This window comes from Hyla sarda, chromosome 4 (genome assembly GCF_029499605.1).
Source record: "Hyla sarda isolate aHylSar1 chromosome 4, aHylSar1.hap1, whole genome shotgun sequence".
NCBI lineage: Eukaryota > Metazoa > Chordata > Amphibia > Anura > Hylidae > Hyla > Hyla sarda.
In genome coordinates, this window is record NC_079192.1 from 303,708,749 (window position 1) to 303,731,968 (window position 23,220).

General features: G+C 42.8%; 1 protein-coding gene across 3 annotated transcripts in view; it reads left to right on the top strand.

Moving 5' to 3' along the window:
• FBXO38 (F-box protein 38) overlaps positions 1-23,220 on the top strand; it is a 70,626-nt gene that overhangs the window by 19,703 nt on the left and 27,703 nt on the right. For all 3 annotated transcript variants that reach the window (XM_056574733.1, XM_056574734.1, XM_056574735.1), the window contains 8 exons: positions 2,595-2,732; positions 3,241-3,334; positions 9,804-9,934; positions 10,853-11,023; positions 18,155-18,297; positions 19,359-19,602; positions 20,080-20,196; positions 22,272-22,454. In XM_056574733.1, coding sequence (XP_056430708.1) covers positions 2,595-2,732; positions 3,241-3,334; positions 9,804-9,934; positions 10,853-11,023; positions 18,155-18,297; positions 19,359-19,602; positions 20,080-20,196; positions 22,272-22,454 — 1,221 coding nt within the window. The remainder of the gene's footprint in view (positions 1-2,594; positions 2,733-3,240; positions 3,335-9,803; positions 9,935-10,852; positions 11,024-18,154; positions 18,298-19,358; positions 19,603-20,079; positions 20,197-22,271; positions 22,455-23,220) is intronic.

Below are 23,220 nucleotides of genomic sequence, written 5' to 3' on the forward strand. Positions count from 1 at the left end.
AAAAAAAAATAATGCAACTATATTAGAGAGATGTTGTAGTACATATGTACTACAACATATCAAAAAAAAAAAAAGTTGGTGACAGTGCCCATTTAAGTAGAATGGGCCACTGTGTCTGCAGAATTTTCTTGATGTGGGTGTGTTCACGGCTGAAGGTTGTGATGAAGTTGGAGGACCGTTCTTGACCCGGGGTGGTGATGGCGGGTTTGGGTAGTAGGCAGTCGCTCTGTGTAAGGGCATGTGCCCTGTTGTAAGAAGAGTTGACAAGGGCTAGTGGATATCCTTTGGCCTTGAACCTGGCCTTCAAGATCTTCCTTTGTGAGATGAAATCATCATCATTGGTATAATTTCTCCTCATCCGTTTGAATTGACCGAACATTTTGAAGCCATTTCTTGTAGTGTCCACTTTTAAAATTCAGGTATCTGTTACTGTCTACCTGTTTGAAGTATGTTTTTGTAGACAGGCAGACAGTATTGTTGTGGGAGACCACGACGTCAAGAAATGCGGCGGCGGCGTTGAAGATGGTCTGGGTGAAATGAAGGGACTATGTGTTAGAATTGAGGTCTGCTAGGAAGTTGCTGAGTGATTTTCCCAGATCAGAAAAATGTCGTCTATATACTGGCGGTAATATAGGTAGTTACTGAATAGGTGGTGAGTATAGATGTGACGTTCCTCAAACATGCCCAAGAAGAGGTTGGCAAAGCTCAGGGCTACCTTGCAACCCATCACGGTACCTTTGTGTTGTAGATACATCTGACCAAGGAATTCTATGTAGTTGTGCTTCAGTATGTATCTAAGTCCTTCCAAAATGAACTCTTTCTGTGCGGAGGGCATAGTGGGGTCCTTTGCTAGGAAGAAGGCGACGGTTTGGATGCCCAATTCGTGGTCGATGACTGTGTATAGTGAGGAAACATCCATTGTGACCAGGGTTAGACGGGGTGAACACTTGAATTGTGAGATGGATTTGATGAAATCGGTGGTATCTTTGAGATGTGAAGGGAGAGTGATAACGTATTTCTCTGTTTCCCACTCACCCTTGGACACATTCACATTCCATTCCATAGGTCTCTATTATCATCATTAGTATTACTATTTTTCATGTCCCCATTTCCCACGCTCACCCTCCACGTACCTCTTCCCCCCTCACCCATTCATGCCACTTTGCCTCCTTTTTATGAGTTATACTACAATACACACACTCCTCTATTGTTTCCACACAGCCACTAATACCGCCATCCCTCCCCCCCCTGGCAGCGCTGCTATTTACACCACCAGTGTCCACTGCCCCTCTTCTGTCTATAGCGCACCCTCCTACAGAGGACGCGTCTCCTTGACTAGCCACATGTCATGTGCACCACTGTCTCTTTCAATGATGCGCACCCATTCATTACACGCTTTTCCTGACTACCTATATGACATGCGCACTGCTGTCCCCTGCAGCGGTGCGCACCCGTTCACTATACATATCCCCATTACCACGCGCTCCTATCACGTGACGAGCACAGGATGCGTCTCCATAACAACGCACTCCCACCACATGACGCGCCCGCTACGTCCCTAGCGACGCGTCTGTGGATACCCGAACTTCCGCTCTGTCCGCACCGGAAACACGGAACGGACAGCGACACCTATCCCCCTGTATTTTAGCTCATTTTGGCTCATTTACATCTGCCAAAGCCTGCTGGTTACTCCTAAACATACCAACACACCTTTCTCAATGCATATTATGTATTTTGCTTGCTCCTGGCTCTAGTTTCACTGCCCCACCTCCACACACCCCTGTGGCTCCTCCCCCTATTTTGCTTTTGGCGCCATTTTGTAATGTATTTAAACTTGTATGTGCCTAAATTTGGTTACACTGATCTGAAGAAGGGGGTACTGTCCCCCGAAACGTGTTATCCTGTGTATACCTGCCTTGTTTGCTTAATAAATTGATCCTGCGTGGTTCTATACCTTGCTCTCCCGCTTGATCATTTTCACCCTGGATATCCTCCTCGCACTGGACCTCAGCAGCGCCTGACTTGAAAAGTTTTTTTTTCCTTCATCTCCTGGCAACCACTTTGAAGGGATTTTCCAAGTTGTTTAACAATTCAGCCACAGTAAGCTATACTGAGTAGTATAATCCCCTGCTTCTTCCAGTGGCACCATTTTGGTCTTTCCCACAAGGTTTTCTTTACTTGGCTGCAGTGTTGATGTGCCTGTATACCCATGTCTCATCTACAGCCTATCACTGGACTCCGGGGTCTTATACCATATACGCTAAGGCCAGTGATTGAATCAGCAATGCTGGAAGGGGCTAGATTTAAAGGGTGTTCCCACCTCATTACGCAATTTTTGCAAATTGACTTTAATGGGAGTAGTGCAAGCAGTGTAGCCCTGCGAGCTATGCTGTTTACATAACAAAGTCAGAAGGAAAAGAAAGAAACAAAAGGAACAGGAAGTGAATCACAAGCAAAGCAGTCATGTGACCCAGCCTGAGAAATACAAATAAAGTGTAAAGAGATATATAATAGCATCTACAAAAGTCACTGCAATGCTAGTTAATTGAAAAGTCCCAGTCAACAACTTTAACCTTTTAACTTTGTTGTTGAAGGGCCCACAAACTCATTAAAGTATGTGCCATTGGTCACTGGTTTGGCATCCGCTCGCAACTTGGAACATTTAGAGCTTGTTCGAGTTCCTTTTCTAGGGGGCCTTATACAACATGTGGTGGAGGACAGCTGGAGGTCTGGTAAGTGTAAACTGTAAATGACATGAATAATATTGGCTCACAATTTTATAACCTTTGAATCATGGAAAACTTGTTTTAAAGGGGGTTATTATGGCCAAAGTAGCACTTATGTATATTTTTAGCTAACCATATTCAGGGACAAGTAAAAAAAAAATAGATGTGTAGATTGTTTTATTCTTTGATGCCACACATGTAGCATTGTTCCTTTTATAGGTATGTTTTCCCCTATTCTTTGTTTAAAATAATACTATGCAATATGCAAACTACCCCACAAAGTGTTAAAACATTTATTTTCTCTGTTTAATAACAACAACAATTATGTGAGTGTAATATGTAATGACATGCAAAAGATAGAGGCGCTAGATTGTGATACATGTCATCATGACTATATAGCTTATATCATTCTTTTCCATAGCACTGTTTAGTTGGAACATTTGCTGGGAAGTGGCAACATATTAATTTTAGCATTTTTTTAATTTTATTTTTCAACCTTTTGTTTGATTTTCAGGTGGCTTCCGAAATTTGCACACAATTGTTTTAGGAGCATGTAAAAATGCTTTGGAAGTTGATCTTGGCTACCTCGTAATCACAGCTGCTAGAAGGTAGGTTAAATGAGTCATCTAGGATTAAAAAATATAGAAAGACATAAAGAAAAACTTGCAATATACTTACCAATTTTACTATTTTCTTCCACAGTCTTTTGTGTCAGCTTCTACACACATCTATGTGTCTTCAAGGTTACAGATTACAAACAAACCCTGCATAGTCTGATTCAGACTTATTTTTTCCTTTTGTCCTTTATTTCTTGTTGACCTACGAGATGTATGTTAGCAAAAAGTAGCGGGCAGGTGAAAGGTGCCATTACCATACTGTAAAGCGGGGTCTGGTAGAGGACGTCCCCGCTCAGTACTGCCTGACACTGTTTTTTTTTGACTAGGCCCATATGCAGCATGAGGCACCAAAATGTCCTCATTTCGGCTGCACTGACGGCGTACCATTTATTGGGCCTAGCCAAAAGTGAATCAAGGTGGTGGGCAATGAATTGTTGGGCGTACAAGTTCGTTTGCTCCACCATTAGATTGACAAAGTGGTCACTGAAAAAATAACTAAAAAAAGTCAATTTCAGTGTATCCGGCCGTGTCAATCCAGATTGGGGAGTGCGGGGGCAGGGAAGTGTGTATGTGTGTGCTCGGTGTAACTGTATATATAATGGTGTGTGATTTATAAATCACACACCGTTATATGGGGGGGGGGGGTAACGCTGCGGCCAACAAAAAAAAAAGGGGTGGCAAATCGCAGGGTGGTCCTTAAGTACCAGGGTGTCTAGGCATACCTGTACGCCCGTGATCCTTAAGGGGTTCAAAAAAATATATTTTCCAGTGGAGTACCCCTTTAAGGCCCATTTAGGCCTTAAGGATCGGCCAATTTTATTTTTGCATTTTCGTTTTTCCTCCTCGCCTTCTGAAAATCTTAACTCTTTTATATTTTTATCCACAGATGAGTATGAGGGCTTGTTTTTTGTGCGACCAGTTGTCCTTTTGTAATGACCACTAATTTTACTATAAAATGTATGATGCAATCAAAAAAATACTATTTGTGTGGGGAAATTGAAAAGAAAACCACAACTTAGCAAATTTTGGGAGGTTTCCTTTTTAACACTATACAATTTACGTTAAAAATGACATGTTTTCTTTCTTCTGTGGTTCAATACGATTAAAATGATACCTATGGTTACTTACTTTTCTATTATTGTACTGCTTTAAAAAAAATCTCAAACTTTTTAACCAAACTAGTACTTTTAAAGGGGTACTCTGCCCCTAGAAATCTTATCCCCTATCCTTTGGACCCCCCACAATCTCCTGCAGCACCCCCGATTCTCAATGCAGGGGACACAGTATCATGAGGTCACTGCTCCACCCCTCATGACGTATCGCCCCGCTCCATCAATGTAAGTCTATGGGAGGGGGGCCTAACGGCCGCCACGCCCCCTCCCATAGACTTACATTGAGAGGGTGGGGCGTGACATCACAAGGGGCGGAGCCATGCCCTCACAATACTCCATCCCCTGCATTGCCAGTTATCAGCCACAGAGCAATCCTCGCTCTGTGCAGCTGAGACATCTTATCAGCTATCCTTTTGGATAGGGGATAAGATGTCTAGGGGCGGAGTACCCCTTTAAAAACCCTCTATTTTGACGACCTATAACTTTTTTTTTCATTTTTCTGTATAAGCGGCGGTATGAGGGCTTATTGTCTGCACCGTTATCTCTACTTTCTATTGATACCACATTTGCGTATATAAAACATAATACATTTTTTCTTAATTTTTTTTGTAATATGATGTGACAAAAAAGCAGATTTTGGACTTTTTTTTTCTTTTAAGTTTACGTCATTCACAGTACGGGATCATTAACATTATATTTTGATAGTTCAGGCATTTACGCACGAGGCAAAACCAAATATGTTTGTTTCCTTTTTTTTTTTTTTTTTTTTTACACTTTTTCGGGGTAAAATGGGAAAAGGGACAATTTAAATTTTTATTGGGGCAGGGGATTTTTCAAATTTTCTTTCCCCCCCCCCCCCCCCCCTCACTTTTTATGTCTCCATAGGGGACTATGTATAGCAATCACTTGATTGCTAATACTGTTCAGTGCTAAGCTTAGGGCATAGCATTGAGCAGTATTATTGGTGATCTTCTGCTCTGGTCTTCTCGATCTCAGACCATTATGGATGATCAGTACCCCGCGGCAGCGCTGGGGGCGATCGGATCATCCATTTTTCTGACTGCATTGCCGCAGATGCCGTGATCTGTATTGATCACAGCATTTGAGGGGTTAATGGCGGGCATAAGCGCAATCACTCATGTCCGCCATTACCGGCCGTATGGGACCTGCCGTGCGTGACGCAAGCAGCACCCCGGTGCTCGTGGTCATGTACAGGACGTAAATGTACGTCCTGGTGCATTAAGTACCACCTCACCAAGACGTACATTTACGTCCTGTGTCGTTGAGCGGTTAATGACACCTCTCCTTAAAAAAAAAAAAATAAACTAAATAAATAAAGATAAAGATATATAAAATTCCACAGGGTCAAGTGTCACGATAGCTTGAACATGTTGGATGGCCTAACAAGGAACCTATCAGGAGTTCTATTTTGCCCAACCCATGGGCAGCATGAAACGGGGACAGGCTCCCACATAATTTACGCTGAAAAACTGTAATGTTTCATAAAAATCAGGGTTTAAAAATTAACTGGGACAGGGGCAATAGGTCATCTGCACTAGCCTCATTAGGCTTGATTTACTTGTCCCTTTTTATGCACAAATGGGGAAAGAGCAGTCAGTCAGGACTCTGTCAAGAGATTGTGTACGTGAGTTTTTGCCTTGTTCTTAGCTTATCTTTAAAGTATGGTTTCTCAGTCTCTTCTTGAGGGACACAGGAACCATATGTATAGGCTGCTAACACTAGGAAGAACCTATTCCCAGCAGTCGGTGAAGGCTTCCTGGGCGGTCCATAATTGGGCCTCAGTCCTCCAGGTGTGAAAGGTGGTGTTCCCTGCCCTCCTTATTTTGCTTCAACAAAGTGGCTTTTTCTCCGACAGTGGCTTTTTCTCTGGCAGGTTGTTTTCCCACCCCAGGGAATGCTTTTGAACGTCCCAAGTAGAGATGAGCGAACTTACAGTAAATTTGATTCGTCACGAACTTCTCGGCTCGGTGGTTGCTGACTTTTCCTGCATAAATTAGTAAAGCTTTCAGGTGCTCCCGTGGGCTGGAAAAGGTGGATACAGTCCTAGGAGACTCTTTCTTAGGACTGTATCCACCTTTTCCGGAGCACCGGAAAGCTGAACTAATTTATGCAGGAAAAGTCAGCAACTGCCGAGCTGAGAAGTTCGTGACGAATCGAATTTACTGTAAGTTCGCTCATCTCTAGTCCCAAGGTTACTGTGTCCATGCTGCTACCGAGAAGAGTATTTTTTTTTTTTTTGAACTCTCATTGGGTATTACAGCTCCCACCCATTTCCTTTTTACCACTCAGGTGGATTGTTTGCCTGTTGGCTGAATTTTTTTAATTTTTTTTATTTTTATGTCCTTTAGACCAACTGGTTAGTTCAGTGTCAGTGGGAAGGTATAGCTTGCTTAGGAGGAGCAGCCTATACCCACAGTTCATGTGTCCCCTTCTCTCTATATGACCGCCAGAGATACGCAAGTACAGCTCTCCGGTATATCCAAGGCTCCCATAGACATAGCATGGAGCATGTTGCCAGAGGTACCCCCCCCCCCCCCACCCATCCCGATCAATCTTATCCTATATACTGTGCATAGCGGGAGGAGTTAAATACTGGAATACCTCTTTAAATGAATTACTAAAGGAGTCATGCAATTTTGCCAAATCATACACAGGCCTTTCTTTCTCGACTTGGGTATCTCTGGTTTGGCTAGTATCTGTTCCTTAGGCTGCTTTCACACTATGAGCATTCATCCGTTATTAAATGTCTATTTTCTGTGTAAAAACGGCCGTTTAATAACGGATGAAATAAAGGGTGCTAATGGCTGAATAAATATTCATCCGTTAAGACCCGTTATCCCTCATGTATTGCCAAACACCTCTGCCTACAGTCTCCCACAGCCGGGACTACTATTGCTCCCATCATGGAACAGACTTGTTTCCATTATGGGAGTAGAAATTCCCTGGCTGCAGGAGTCTGCAGACAGCTGGGGAGGCTACATTGGTGCTTGTACTACTACCCCCGTCATGGAACAGACTCTGTTCCATGATGGGGGTTGTAGTACAGGGGCTGAGGGATTGATCGCACCGGGTTTCACTTCTGAGACCCGATGCGATCAAAAGTTATTAAGCAGGGGAGCGGGCGGCATGCTCCGCAACCCTGCGATGTATCAGTGTGTTTTAACTCTCATTTTTGAATCTCCCGCGGGAAGCCCTGAATGGCCGGTACCGAGGAGCCAATCAGGGCTCTCAGCGAGAGATTGAAAAATGAACTTTGGGATTAGCAGGGGCAATATCTATATTAAAAGCTTTGTGGGGGGCAAGATATTTAGCGCTGCAGAGGGGGCAGATATATAGCCTATATATCTAGCCCCCCAGCAGTGCATTAGATAGGACCCCCGCCTGCGCATTAAATATATACCCCCCCGCTGGTGCATTAATTATATACCCCGCCAGCGCATGTGTATGCTTCTATATACCTATGCCACTGCAACGCTATATGTGAAAAGCATTCTAGCAGCAGCATCGGCCGGCCCGATGTTGCTGATAGAAATACTTTTCATACATCGTGCTGTAGTGGCATATGTATATAGAAGCGCTGTGGGGGGCAGATAACGCTATATGTCTGCCCCCCCCCACAGCTCTTCTATATACATATACCCCTGCCGCCGTATGAATGAAAAGTATTTCTATTAGCAGCGCATAGAGCCGGGAGCCGACACTATGCACTGCTAATAGAAATACCTTTCATATGGCAGCAGGGGTATATGTATGTAGAAGCACTGTGGGGGGGGGGGGGGGCAGATAACGCTATATGTCTGCCCCCCACAGCACCTCTATATACACATGCCCCTGCCGCCGTATGAATGAAAAGTATTTCTATTAGCAGCGCATAGTGCCGGCTCCCGGCACTATGCGCTGCTAATAGAAATACCTTTCATTCATATGGCAGCAGGTGTATATGTATATAGAAGCACTGGGGGGGGGGGGGGCAGACATATAGCATTATCTACCCCCCCAGAGCTTCTACATACATATACCCCTGCTGCCATATGAATGAAAGGTATTTCTATTAGCAGCGCATAGTGACGGGAGCCGGCTCTATGCGCTGCTAATAGAAATACTTTTCATTCATACGGTGGCAGGGGTATATGTATATAGAAGAGCTGTGGGGGGCACATATACATGCGCTGCGGGGGTATATATTTAATGCGCCAGCGGGTACATATTTAATGTGCAGGCGGGGGTCATATCTAATGCACTGCTTGGGGGGGCTAGATATATAGGCTATATGTCTGCCCCCCCCCCCCCCCCCCCCCTTCTCCAGCGCTATATATCTTGCCCCCCACAGTGCTCTTTGGCCCCTGCTACTCTCAAAGTTCATTTTTCAATCTCTCGCTGAGAGCCCTGATTGGCCATTCAGGGCTCCCCGCGGGGGATTCAAAAATGAAAGTTAAAACACACTATACATCGCAGGGTTGTGGACCATGCCGCCCGCTCCCCTGCTTAATAACTTTTGATCGCATCAGGTCTCAGAAGTGAAACCCAGTGCGATCAATCCCTCAGCCCCTGGACTACAACCCCCATCATGGAACATACTCTGTTCCATGATGGGGGTTGTAGTACAAACACTAATGTAGCCTCCCCAGCTGTCTGCAGACTCCCCCAGACTCCCCCAGCCCCGGGAATTACTACTCCCATCATGGAAACTGTTCCATGATGGGAGTAGTAGTCCTCCCTCAGCACTGCAGGAGTCTGCTGATGTCACCTCTTCTGAGCATGCTCAGAAGTAATAACGGATATAATAAACTATGGCTGACTGATGAGCCTTAATGCCATCCATTTGCACACAGACTTCAATGTTAATTTACCCATTTCTTGTGACGGAAGAAAAATTTGTGCATGTGCCGTTATTTCTTCCGTCACAACGAACGGCCGTTATTCATGACGGACTATAACGGATCATAAAGGATAATCAAAAAATCCCATAGACTTTAATGGGATTGTTTAACGGCCATTTACCAGGGCTTTTCTAACGGACGTTTGTAACGGATGAATTTTTATAGTGTGAAAGCAGCCTTATCAGTGCAGACCACTCAATAACCTGCTCTATCTATAGATGGGTGACGTTAGGAGGAAGCTCTGCTTTGGCTAGTATGAGAGAGTTTTCTTCCTTCTGGAGGAGAGCATGTTTGCATATATTTCACATACAGCATTGTCTGAAAAATATTACTCTGTACCGGTGATCTCTTCAATAAATCGGTCTTCCCTCTGAGCTTTGTTTAAAGTCAAGCTAACAAGAATGGTGCGTTCTTATGTTTGTTTTTTTGTTTGGTTTTTTACTCAAGGTTACATGAAGTACGCATCCAACCTTCATTGACCAAAGATGGAGTTTTCTCTGCATTGAAAATGGCTGAGCTTGAGTTTCCACAGTTTGAAACTTTACACTTGGGATATGTGGATGAATTTTTGTTACAATGTAAGTACAAATGTGAAGGCACCTGGTTTTATATCCGAATAATGTTTTTTTTTTTTTTTTTTTTAATCAACTGGTGCCAGAAAGTTAAACAGATTTGTATATTACTTCTATTAAAAAGAGCTGTGTTCCAAAAAGCAAAGAATTTCCTCTGTAGTATTCAGCAGCTGATAAGTACTGCAAGGATTAAGATTTTTTAATAGAAGTAATTTACAAATCTGTTTAACTTTCTAGGACCAGTTGATAAAAAAAAAAAAAAAATATTTCCACCGGAGTACCCCTTTAATTTGTGAATGTTTTCTTTGTTGTAGTTATGAACCATTTTTATTTTATTTTAAAATGTACCTCTGATTTAGACAATTGAAATAACAGGAAAAAAACACATCATATAAAACGTCCCTGGTGGTCTAAGGAAGTGGAGGAGGCAATGTCACTAACTTTGTTGGTTTAGGGCTAAAGAAGGAGTGATCAGCCCATTGGCTTTAATCAGAGGGTGTCTGTTTGCTAAGACCCCCATCTATCCATTTAACAAGTGGAGAAAAGTGCACGGCTGATTGTTTATTCGCTGCAGGAGATGGACTTCAATGACTTTCTATAGAATCCATTTTAGCCAATTGCTTCTCTACTCATTCTACACATCTCTGATGCTCCATCATGACTCTAAAAACATGTATATACACACACAGTTCTGTTGCCCCAACAAAAAACACACACACACACACATACATTTTAATACAGTCTCTGCCACAGTTTTAAAATCAATGGAAGGCTGCTGCAAGTGGAATATCCATAGCGTGAACAAGCTTTTACATGCAGGCAAGATGTTTTCTTGGTTAAAAGTGTGTCTCGTAGTCTGAAAAGTATGGTATTTTTTTTTTTATTGCTGTATGAAACCATCAATATATTTTATGTTTTGTATAGGTAAGATGACAAACGCAGATCTTATGAAGTATGGCTTGGCTGATGTGGCTGAGAATCCTGGCATTATCACAGATATCGGGATGAAAGCTGTAAATGAAGTCTTCTCCTGCATCAAATACTTGGTGATATACAACTGCCCCCACCTTCATAATCCCAAAAATTGGATCACAGGTACAGAATAATAAAGGGGTTTGCCACCTTTTGACAATTTATGGGGAGGAGGCAGGATGATGTGCAGAGCCACATGCTCCTTCCTAGAATGCCATGAATGAATGGAGGAGTCGTTGGCCGCGTGCAGGGCCTGGGGAACGGGTGGGGGAAAAGCTGTATCATCAAATAAACCTGGCCCACAATAAAGGGTCTATTTATTAGCAAGTGATTATTACTGTAGTCTCCTGATAAGTTGTTAAAAGGTGGCCTACTCCTTTTAAAAAAGAACTTATTTTTAGGAACATTTTTTGATTTTGTGTGTTCAAAAAGTTAAGGTTGCTCTGCAGATATTTTGCTCTTCTGCTGGTCACTGCTCCTGCCAAAGAACAGAATAAAATTTTATTACAATCTATGCTTAACCTGTACGCCCTTGTCCCACTCCCCTTCTATGACTCACGCTCAGGAGCTGAGCTCGAGTCATAGCCTGAAGGTCCTGGTGGCTAATGCCTGACATCACCGATCACATTGATGCCCAGCATTAACCCCTTAGACACTGCAATCAAAGTTGCTCGTGGCTTCTAAAATGTAAAAAAAAAAAAAAAAAAAAAAAAAAAAAAAAATTTTTAAAACCACTCTCGGTCGCTCTTTATAGGGGGACACCTAATGTGCCTGGGACTGGCCAGCTATGATTTTTTTCCACCTACTTGCCCCCGTGGTGTCTGTCCTTCTCCCTTGGGGGCCTCGCGGACAGTCCCAGCTCGGGGTGCTTTTCTTCCCTCACTTCTTCTCTGTTGAGGAAGGAAGAGAAAGTAAAAAAACAAACAAAAAAAAAACAGTCTCTGTTCATTTGGTGTAGACTTGCGCCCTCTTGTGGCCAATACTTGTTTTGCACTCTAACTTCTATTGCAGTGCAGTGTTCTTTCCTATGGTCGGTATTAGGGGCTGGGCTGCCGCTTTATTTTTTTCAGTCAGGGATTCACGGTCCCTTGGGAACTAATATGGATATAATGAGGCAATCTGTTCACCGCTACCACTGAGGCCATAGGGTGCTCAGCAACTTTTGAGGTTCCACATCTGTCATGTCTGCTGGCCACCCATCGTCGGGTGTTCTTGGCATGTCATATTTTGATTCCCTCCTCCACAGGCTACCACATCTAGTGGATCCAGTGCTAGGTCTCCAGGGGATTATCCCTGCGTGAGCATGGTTTGGCCCGATATAACACTGCAAAACAGTGGTTTCGCCTGTCACTCATCTCATGGCTTCTGCATCTGCGGCTGGCACTCTGGTACCCCACTGCTGATGCAAGGTGTCCGAAGGAATGCCCCGTTGTCTTCTTGGACTCATACAAGTCAGCCAGACAGTGGTCTGTATGGTATCCTCTGGCGCCTGTCACACATCACATAGTTGACATATCTGTGGCTGGAGTCTGGTGCCTCCCTACTATGTGAGGCATCCGATGGAGTGTCCCGTTGTCTGCTATGGACCCATACCAGTAAGCCAGACAGTCGTCTACATGGTTGCCTACACCGCCTGTCATACCTCAAAAGGCTGATGTATCTGCGGCTGGAGTTCCGGTACCTCACAAATGTGTGAGGTGTCCGACTGAGTGTCCCGTTGTCTACTATGGACCCATACCGGTAAGCCAGACAGTGGTCTGCCTGGTTTCTTCTGCCACCTGTCACACGGCTCATGTGTCTGTGGCTGGAGTTCCGATACCCCACTGCTGTGTGCGGTATACGAAGAACTAACAAAGTGTGTCCTACGGACCCTATGAGTTGTTGTCTACTACGGACCCATACCAGTAAGCCAGACAGTGGTCTGCATGGTTTTCTACACCACCTGTCACACATCACACAGCTGATGTATCTGCGGCTGGAGTTCGGGTACCTCACTACAGTGTGAGGTGCCAATGACATGGCTCGTTCTCTTCTATGGACCCATACCAGTAAGCCAGACAGTGGTCTGCATGGTTTCCTACTCCACCTATCACACATTACATGGCTGGTGTATTTGCGACTGGGCTTCTGGTACCTCACTACTGTACGAGGTTCCCGATGGAATGACTCTGTCCACTATGGATCCATACTGCTTGTCACACATCTCACTGCTGTCGTATCAGCAGCTGAAGTTCCGGTACCTCACCCCTGTGCAAGGGCCCCTTATGGAATAACTCGCTGTCCACTATGGATCCACACCAGTAAGCCAGACAGTTGTCTGCATGTTTTCTTCTGCCGATTGTCACACGTCGCACGACTGATGGTTTTTGTCCCGGTACCCCACTGTTGTGCACAGTATACGTAGAACTGACCCAGCGTGTCCCACGGACACTATACGGGAGGTCAGGGATGCATTCGACGGCTCCTCTGTCTCACTCTATCTCCCAGGGGTGGGGTTTCTCGGCCTTCCTGCCCTCCCATCAATGACAAAGGGGCACAGTTATCGCCTATCTGACTGTTCCCTTTTCGCCAAACGCCTGAGGGTGTTCTTGTTCAGCCAGTCTGTTGTCTACACTGTTTCGCTGCCTTCGGTCTGTGACCTCTGGGCTGCAGCGGACATAGCCAGGTTTCCTGTACCTCACGGCTGGGTGAAGGATCTGAAGTAGGGTCCCTACAGGTATTGGAGATTGATACCAGTCGAACAATCTTTCGTCTGTTGAGTTTTCTACACGACCAGGTCGCCAGTTGGATAGGCCGCACTCTAGTACCCCGCTTTCTGTGGGAGGTTGAATGGAGTGACCCTGGGTGCTCAGGAATCCTTTACCTGCTGGCCAGACTGTTTTCCACATGGCTTACTACTACTACGGGTCACCTACCATACAATTACTACTACTACGGGTCACCTACCATACAACTACCTACGGTAGTTCAGGTTACCCACTGCCGTGATGTCGTTTTTGAGTGAGTCGCCCCATGTTGCCCCATGGGCCCTATACAATGCACCACTTACTGGTTTACAGGGTTACCTACTTGGCCAGGTCCCTCTCTGCATTCCTTCTACTCTGTCTACAGGCTGGTATCTCACTCCACTGTGTGTTTCCCTATGCGGCACACGGTGCGGCCTTGGTCCCTTTGCCACATAGCGTGTTCTAATCCACCTGGTTACCTCCCCGTTTCTGCCACAGCTGCAGTCCGGTGTCTCTCTTCCAGCTGCAGTTCCGCAGAGTGTGTACCTGTGGGTTCTAGGCACCCTTTCTACCTGTAAGTCACTCTGTGTCTGCATTTTTTTTTCCTGCTCCACATTCATTCTTCATCTCCTGAGTCTGTGTCTGCAGCCTTGGTGTCTGGCACCATTAGGAGATGGGGTGTGGGCTTTTTTTTTTTCTGCAGGTCCCAGGGACTTTCTCAACAACAGCAGCATCACTCTTGTTTTCCTTTCTTAGGTTGCACTGTTGGTCTTCTAGAGGCATACCTCCCTTCATACTGGTCCCTTGGATGTCTGCGGTTTCTTTCGTGTCTGCAGTCTTGGTACCCCACTGCTGTTGTGGGGTTCCCACGTCTGTGTTCCTACATATGCTAAGAACGCTCTGTAGGTGTAGAGCCCACCTTTTCTTTTGTTCGGTGGGGTGAGCCTACGGGCTTCCGGTGATTTTGTTTCCGCAATTCTGCGGCGGTTGAGCATTTCTGTTCTGACATGGTGCCTGCTGGGGTGATGGTCAATTCAGCCCCTTCCTATGCCTCCAGGTGTGTGTTTTTTTTCTGGGGTTTCTGTCCGGGATGGCTCAGGCACCAATTCATTACTGTCTGGAATGTCTCTCAACACGTCTTTTTTATTTTTTGCCCATCTCCATTTGCCTGGTGTGTTTTTGCCAGTCCCCTTTCCACAGGGGGTTTGGGGATCAGGGTGCTTAGCATGGGTCTGTACTTGAGTTTTCATCTCGACCATCCTTGGTTTCCCTATTTTGTTGAGTTTTTTCCTGCCGCCAAGATGATGCCATCTCTCTGTTCCCACTATATAGGTGGAGTATCTGGCTGGCTCCCTGTTTTTTTTGCTGAGAACATTCAACAGTTTCTCTCTCTCTCTCTCTCTCTCTCTCTCTCTCTCTGTCCTGTCCTGTCTGTCCTGTCCTGTCTGTCCTGTCCTGTCTGTCCTGTCCTGTCTTGTCTGTCCTGTCTTGTCTGTCTGTCTTGTCTGTCTCTCTGTCTGTGTCTCTCTCTGTCTGTCTGTCTGTCTCTGTCTGCCTGTCTGCCTGCCTGTTTTATTTTGCAGGCCAGTACGGTTATGGTGATACCTCATTTATGTACTTAATTTGATGTTTTTTTACTGTTTAACTATAAAAAACAGTTGTTGATTAAAAAAAATCTTGTTTGTGCATCACCATTTTTTTTGAAAGCTGTATTTTTTTATTTTTATATTGTGATTTTTTTTTTTTTTTTTGCAGTTTTTATGATTTTTATTTATTTTTTTATGGCATTCATTATGCGTATTAAATAATGTCATGGTTTTATTGCTTGGGTTGTTATGGATGCGGCAATGCCAAATATGTGTGTATAATTTTTATTTTTTTGTTTGGGGGGGGGGGGGGGGATTGTGTGTGTTTATTTTTTATTTAATTATAACTTATTCACTGTATTTATTTGTTTATTTTACAGTGTTACACTGACACGCACAGCAGATAAGACTCTGCCTTGGGCAGAGCCTGATCGGCTTCCGTAGCCAGGTAACCAGAAGCCTTGGCTACCAATGAGACCCTGCGATCTCATTGCAGGGTCTCATTGGAGAACAGAGGGAGCTCCCTCCCTCTGTCACCGCAATCAGTTCTGCAGTCACCTTGACAGCAGCACTGAAGGTCCTCCTGACAGTTGCAGCGGGTGCCTGGCAATATGCGATCAACTGCTCCCACCCCCGATCATTGCCCGCAGCTGCGGCACCGTGATCGTGAATGGGCGTATGTATACGTCCATTTGTGGCAAGGCACTGCTAAAATGGACATATATGTACATCCATTTGCGGGAAGGGGTTCAGGGGTGTGGAAATTAAAAAAAACTACTTGTCCAAGGGACTAAAGTGGAACACAATCTACTTGTCCCTCAAGAAAATCCACTTGTCCTGGTAGATAAAAAAATTTCAACCAAAATAGTACGATCCCCCCCACTAGACCACCAGGGATGGATATAAGATCCCTTTAGACACTGCTGTAAACTTTGACAGCGGTGATCTAATTGTTTAATAGCGGCCACGGCAATCGCAGCATGTCAGGCTATTAGCGGCGGGAGAGCTGTAGCTCCTTTTACGCCCGAGGCAAGCGCAGAAAAGTCTAGATGTAACTTTTTGATCACCTTATAAAAAATTTCTCATATGAAGTGACCAAAAATACATTTACACCGTTGACCTTACGGTTTAAGTAACATAATATTTTAATAGTCTGGACATTTCCACATGCAGCGACACCACTTATGTTTATCTTTGTATATTATTTTTATTTAAAGAAAAATTGAAACTTTTATTAGGAAAGGGGCTTATTCACATGTGTATGCACTTTTAAAAATATTTTAATCACTATTTTTCAGTCTTCATAGGGACTTATATATGGAGCCTTTTGGTTGAAAAACACTGAACAGCGCTGTGTTACTGGGGGGGGGGGGGGTTGTTCTGCTTCTCCAGTTTATGTGGTGCATTATTTACTCTAATTTATGTGTCAGAAAATGAATGCTGGAAGTTGCATTTAGTTACTAGATAACTACAACACCCAGCATGCCCTGATACAGCCTATGGTTGTGTGGGTGTTGCAGCATGTTGCACTGTATAGTAGTACAGTTAAGGTTATTGTGTAACATGCTGGGAGTTGTAGTTTTGGTTTGTGTCAGCTGCAGAGCCATAGGCTGTGTCAAGGAATACTGGGAATTGCAGTTAGTAACTACAACACCCAGCATGCCCTGATGCAGCCTATGGCTCTGCAGCTGACCCGAAACAAAACTACAACTCCCAGCATGTTACACTTTATAGTTCTACAGTTTAGGTTACGGTGTAACATGCTGGGAGTTGTAGTTTTGGTTCAAGCGTGTTTGCGGGCATCCGTGGGGCTCTTGGTTGGCGGGTGAGTATGAAGGGGGGGGGGGGGGGGATTCTGGGGGTGCAATTTAGTGTGTGTGGCCAGAAGCCACTGAAAATAAAGACACGGGCCCTTGGGCACTGCCCTAATGCCCGACGTGTCAGTCCTCCCCTGTACGAAACATTCATGCATACACACACAACCCCCGCCACTGCCCCCCCCCCCCAACATCATACATTACATACACACATCACAGATACATCATACACTCACACCATACATATGCAAACATCATACATACACCCGAAAATCTCACCTCACACCGGTACATGAGAGTTTAGGGTTTGAAAAGGTGTGTCCAGTCTGAATACATAAGGGATTAGGGTTTGCAAAAATCTGTGTTCGTGCTTGTCTAGGCTTGTACAGTGTGATCTGTGCAGTGAGCAGACACACCCTCCCATCAACCAATCACAGTGCAATCACAGTGTCTGTGCTGCAGCTCTGCAGACTCAGCACTTTCATCAGCTGATCGGGACACAGAACTTGTCAAGACACAGAATTTCTCATTACACCGGACGTCCTCTCTCCCCTCACCCGCTGTGTTTTCCCCGTGCAAACTTTTAACCTCCCCGTGGTAGATTAGTTCCTGTGGACACAGAGCAGGGGGAAGGAGCTGTGTACCGAGCTGTGTACGTCCTCGCTCTCCCCCTGCTTCTTGTGTAATGCAGAGCTGCGTCCTCCGGGAGGGGAGATAAGGGGGCTCTGCGGTCAGCTGGGGGCCGCCGCCACCCCTACATACACCCTGAGCGCTGGTGTGAGGTGCAGACTTGCATCAGCTCCTGCGCCTCACACCGGCATTAAAGAAAAATACAGGGGAAGTCGGTCTGTCCCTGCTTGCCCGATACAAGGCTAAACCTATAAAAAATTCACCTGCCCGACGCCCAGAACTGCTTGTCCCGGGTGTCGAGCGATAGGATTTCCACATCCCTGGGGTTAATTTATTACAGATTGAAGGGCAGTACAATTACAGATGTTTCCTATAATATCATTTTATATATAAAAAAATTAAAAATAAGTTAAAAAAAAGCAACATTAAAGCTTTACTTTACAGAGACAGTTGCAATTTATGTTGTGCATACACGTTTTCTCTGTTTCCTTACAGATCACTCTCGGTGGAACCGCTTGGTTGATCTTAGCTTGGTGCGTTGCCATGCCATTAAGTTGGAATCTTTTAGCCAGTTTGTTGAGCTGCTCCCAAGTCTAGAATTTATCTCTCTGGACCAGATGTTTCGGGAACCCCCTAAGGTTAGTTCTTGGGAGAAATAACAAGTACATTTTGCCAAGAGCTGTAGGTCTTTGACATAACTAGCCAAGTAAGAACTGTAGTGAGGCATTTACAATTACAATCCCAGTAGCTTTTAATGGCTGTTTTTTTTTTTTTTTTTTTTTTTTACAGATGTATTAAATGAAAAAAAAAAAAAAAAAAAAAAAAACATTGCTGTTGTTAGTACATGTTATTCTTCAAATGTTGCTGGTATGAAGAAAAAAATGACATCTGCTGCAAATTCTTAAAATTTTTTACTATAAATTACAAGGAAAATCCACTAGAATGAAATAATTTTATCCTGATACAGTACCTAAAGAGACCAGCGAGAGGCTAAGATGCACTATAAATGAGAAGAAAAAGAAAAAAGCAGACCTTATTTCTGTGTTTATTTTGTTTTCAGCCGCAGCACAATGTTATTTGTTATGATAGTATTGGGATTTGATGTATGTTCTCTTTATCGATGTCGTCATATTTTGTTTACTTCCTCGCTTGTAAACTTTCAAAAGTAAAATATGTGCAAAGAAGGCTTTCCTCCTATTGGATGTAGCTACCATGTCAGTCAATTTCTGACCTATATAAGAGCCTTGAAACCTGCTTATGAATTATTAGTCAAACAAGAATGTTTTACAAAAGGAAGTAGACTTATCTGAGACAGCTGTCCTAGGGTTCTTGCCCCTCTTCAGTAAAGAACAGGGTGTTGGTTGACTAGGTGAAAGGCCTATGAAATGGATCTACAGGAATATGGGGGAAGATTTACCAAAACTTGTGCAGAGGAAAAGTGGTGCAGTTGCCCATGGCAACGAATCTGCTTGCTTCTTTGATTTTTAAAAAGGCCTCTGAATCAGTTGCTTTGGGCAACGGCCCCACTTTTCCTCTGCACATGTTTGATAAATCTCCCCCATGGGGTCAACTTGAGGATACCTTGAGGCTGGCTAAAGTCTATACAGGTAGGCAATGCTCCTTGGGAAAAAGGCATGCAAAAAAATTTTCATCCTGGAGAGTACATGTTCTAAGGCATTTTTTTTTTGCCTTTTTCCAGGGTTGTGCTCGTGTAGGTCTTAGCGCAGGAACAGGTATTGGAGTGTCTTCAGCCCTTGTAAGCAATCAAAACTCAAACAATGAGAATGAAAATAACAACAATCACCAGAACAACAACCTGCAACATAATAACAATAACCAACAGCCGCAAAACATTCCACCACCGCAACAAGAGGAGGGAAATGAGGATCCTGAAGTCAGAGCAGAGAACCATGTGGTGGAGGAACAACATATAGCAGCGGAAGGTATACCATACAGGCATCAATCAATATTTATTTCAGTAATACAAGTTGTATTCCCTTAGTGAGCAAGCAAATTTGGTCCTTATTGTCCTAATAGTTCAATTTCTCCATTGTTTCATTTTAAGAGCTATAACTTTTTTTGTGAAGATGCCAAATGAGGGTATTTTTTGTTTTGTTTTTTCATTTCAAGGGTTCATATAATTGTATTTATACAATTTTTCATTCTTTTGTTTTATAATTCTCACTCTATGATTTTTCCTCTGTGTCAGTACGGTTACAGCGATGACAAATTATATAGTTTGCTTTTAAGTTTTAGTAGTTTGGCACAGTAGAAACACTTTTTAGATTTATTTTTTATTGCTCTCATTTCAGGTATCTTTTTATTAATAATACTAATTATTATTACTATTACAGGAGTAGAACTTACAAAATACTGACATTTTCACTTACTTTCCATTCACCTTGTGCTTTCTTCTGCAGCTCTGAATGTCATGGAAGATATACCACAAGATGAAGTTAGACCGGCTGTGCAGGACAATGAAGCTGCAGCCCCAAATTTGGCTGTTATACCAATGGATGTAGATGAGGAACGAGCAGGTTGATATTAAATAATTTGATTATTTTCCTATACTTTTTAATTTTGATCTGCATTAACTGAGCACATACATTTTGTGTTACATTCTTTTAAAACATGTAATTGTGTCATCAAAACAAGTATAAAATATTTCGGTCAGAGATTTAAGAGTGGGTAGTCAGTTTATTATGTCAATGAATGTGTCATTAAGCAATCTGGAAGATTTTTTTTTTTTTCCCATATGGTGTGAAATATGCCATTATTAAAGTAAATGTATCGCCATTTTTTTTTTTTTTTTTTTTTTTTTTTTTTTTTAAAGAACTAGTTGGTAAGACCAAAATCGCATGAGAAAAAAAAATTACTTGCACTTCACATGCATCTTATGCAAGAATAATTTGTGTATTTTATTTCTTTCAAAAATACTAATATTTAAAATGTTTTATCTTTCTATAATAGTATTGTAGACACAAGACATAATCTATTGCATATACAGTAGATCATTATAAATTCATAGGTGATAACAGTATTGGGATGTTTCGGTCATAGGGGCCTTTTTCAACAGGTATTAATTTAACTGCATTGGAAGAGAAAAAAAATGGATGTTTCCCTAAGTTTGGTCCTCTGTGAATGTTGTGCATGTCAGGAGCTTGAGAATGCTCTATGTGTAATGAATGATCTGTTCTGTCTTCAATATTATTATTAAAAGATTTACAGGCCACATGGAAATATTTTAATAAAAAAAAAAGTTGAGTGCACTTTTTATTGCATTTTATCTGCGCTCTTTTTTTTTTTTTTTTACAGCATTTAGAGATTATGGGGGAGATTAAACAAAATCTGTGTAGAAGAAAAGTTGACCAGTTGCCCGTAGCAATCAGTCTGATCGCTTCTTTCATTTTTTAAAAGGCCTCTGAAAAATAAAGGAAGTGATCTGATAAGTTCCTATGGGCAACTGGTCAACTTTTCCTCAGCACAGTTCTTGATGAATCTCCCCCTATATGTCTGTGACATGTCAAGTTTTTTTTAAAGTGGCATGTACACATCAAAGAATAATTTAAATACTATTGTGTATATCTTGTGCATCTTTATTTTAGTTGATGTGCCAGTTATATGTTGCCTGCCAACTTGATTCCTTCTCCTGCAGCTAACCCTAATGCAGTCAACATTTCCCATCATGCCTCTGATTTTGCGGAGGGAGCAGCGAGTCTCATCATTGCACTTTCTCTAAAGCATCTAAGCAAGTGGAATATCAGTGACCTAGGACTTTTGCCCCCTAACTCGCACTATAGAGTCTGTGTATTGTCTTCTTTTTGAAACTGTCTCTTTATGGTTGTTCAGTTTCTTTTAACTCTTACAAGCAGGAGGCATAGGAAAAGTATTGTCAAGTTGTCTCTCATAAGAATATGCTGGAAATTTTGCAGATAACAGAGAACAGTAATTTGAGTCAATGGGTTTTTATAACAGCAGACTATCATTGTATAGACCAGACTACTATATCACTGTACTTTTGGTCTCTTTAGATAAAGTTGAAATAATATCTTCAGCAGCAAACTATACCTGGAATGACAAGGAGGGGGAAACTGGGTGGAGAGGGCTCTGAGATCTGCCAGGATCGCTTTTCATTTCTGTAGTTCACAGGAAGGTAGCCACACAGGAGAGACTTGCATCCTGTGTACACATTAGAACATGTAATATTCTGGTGGTGTCATATGACTTAACTGCACAATATTAGTTAGTATTATGTCCCAGAATTATTTTCTAGAGCGCTTCTTTAAATATAGTTGTATTTATATCTTCTTAAAAGGTACTTAAGTGTTCACATAACTTCTGACATGTTAAAAGTTGTGATCAGTGGGGGCCCAGCTTTCTTTCTTTCTCTTTGTCTCTTTCTTTCATCCATAGGGTATATGTTAGGGGTTTGTCTAAATCAGGCAGCAAGGAACAGTAGAGAATTTGAAATTCTGGAAAGTAGTCATTTATGGTAATCAGAACTGTTATAATAGCAACCTCTGGATATCTTATCTAAAAGTAAAGATTCTCTTTTATGAAATAAGTGTGGACTAAAGGCAAGACTGCCCTGACATGTGTACATGTACTGCAGGTCCCAGTGGTTTACAGCCTGCTGTAAAAGCTGCACCAATCACTGTCCACGATTCTGACAGTGAGGATGAGGATGATATTGGCAGTGCACCTAATGCCGGTGACACATCAGTCAACAACTATTCTCATGAAGAAGATAAAAGTTTCCAGTTGTCAGAACCTCAGGATGGCACAAATGATTGTGGTGAGTATTTACTGAGAATATGTAACTTATCACATTGTATAAGCAAATACATGAAACTGTTTCTGAATTGGTTTCTCTTCAATGTGCCATAGGGTTCATGTTCTTGTCTGTAATATGGAATATCATTTAGCTATATGAGATAAATGGTAAAAACTGTGGAAAGTTCAGTTTATTGTTTCCAAATGTAAAATACTGCACTTGGGGGAAAGCATCCTCCATCTGAATTTTGTTCTGGCATTCTATGTTAGCCAGTACTTCAAAAAAGAACAATTTAGGGGTAGGGATTTCTGACATCTTAAAAATAAACAATTTAGCCAGGTGTTAGGGAAAGCTAATAGAATGCTTAGCTGCATAGCTTGAGGTTTACTCAGTAGGAAGAGTGAAATTGTGATCCCACTGTATCGAGGACTAGTGAGACCACATCCAACATACTGGGGGAGATTTATTAGTAACTGTGCAGAGGAAGAGTGGTGCAGTTGCCCATAGCAGCCAATCAGATCGCTTCTTTAATTTTAGAGACCTGTGAAAAATGAAAGAAACAGTCTGGTTGCCAAGGGCAACTGCACCACTCTTCCTCTACACATGTTTTGATAAATCTCCCCCACTATATTCAGTTTTGGATACCTTAAATGCAAAAATATATTGACAAAATAGAACAGGTCCAAAGATGGGTTACAGAAATGGTGGAATGCATGGTGAAACCTATTAAGAAAGACTTAAGGAATTATAGCTGTATCGTTTGGAGGAAAGAAGGGAGACTAGGAGA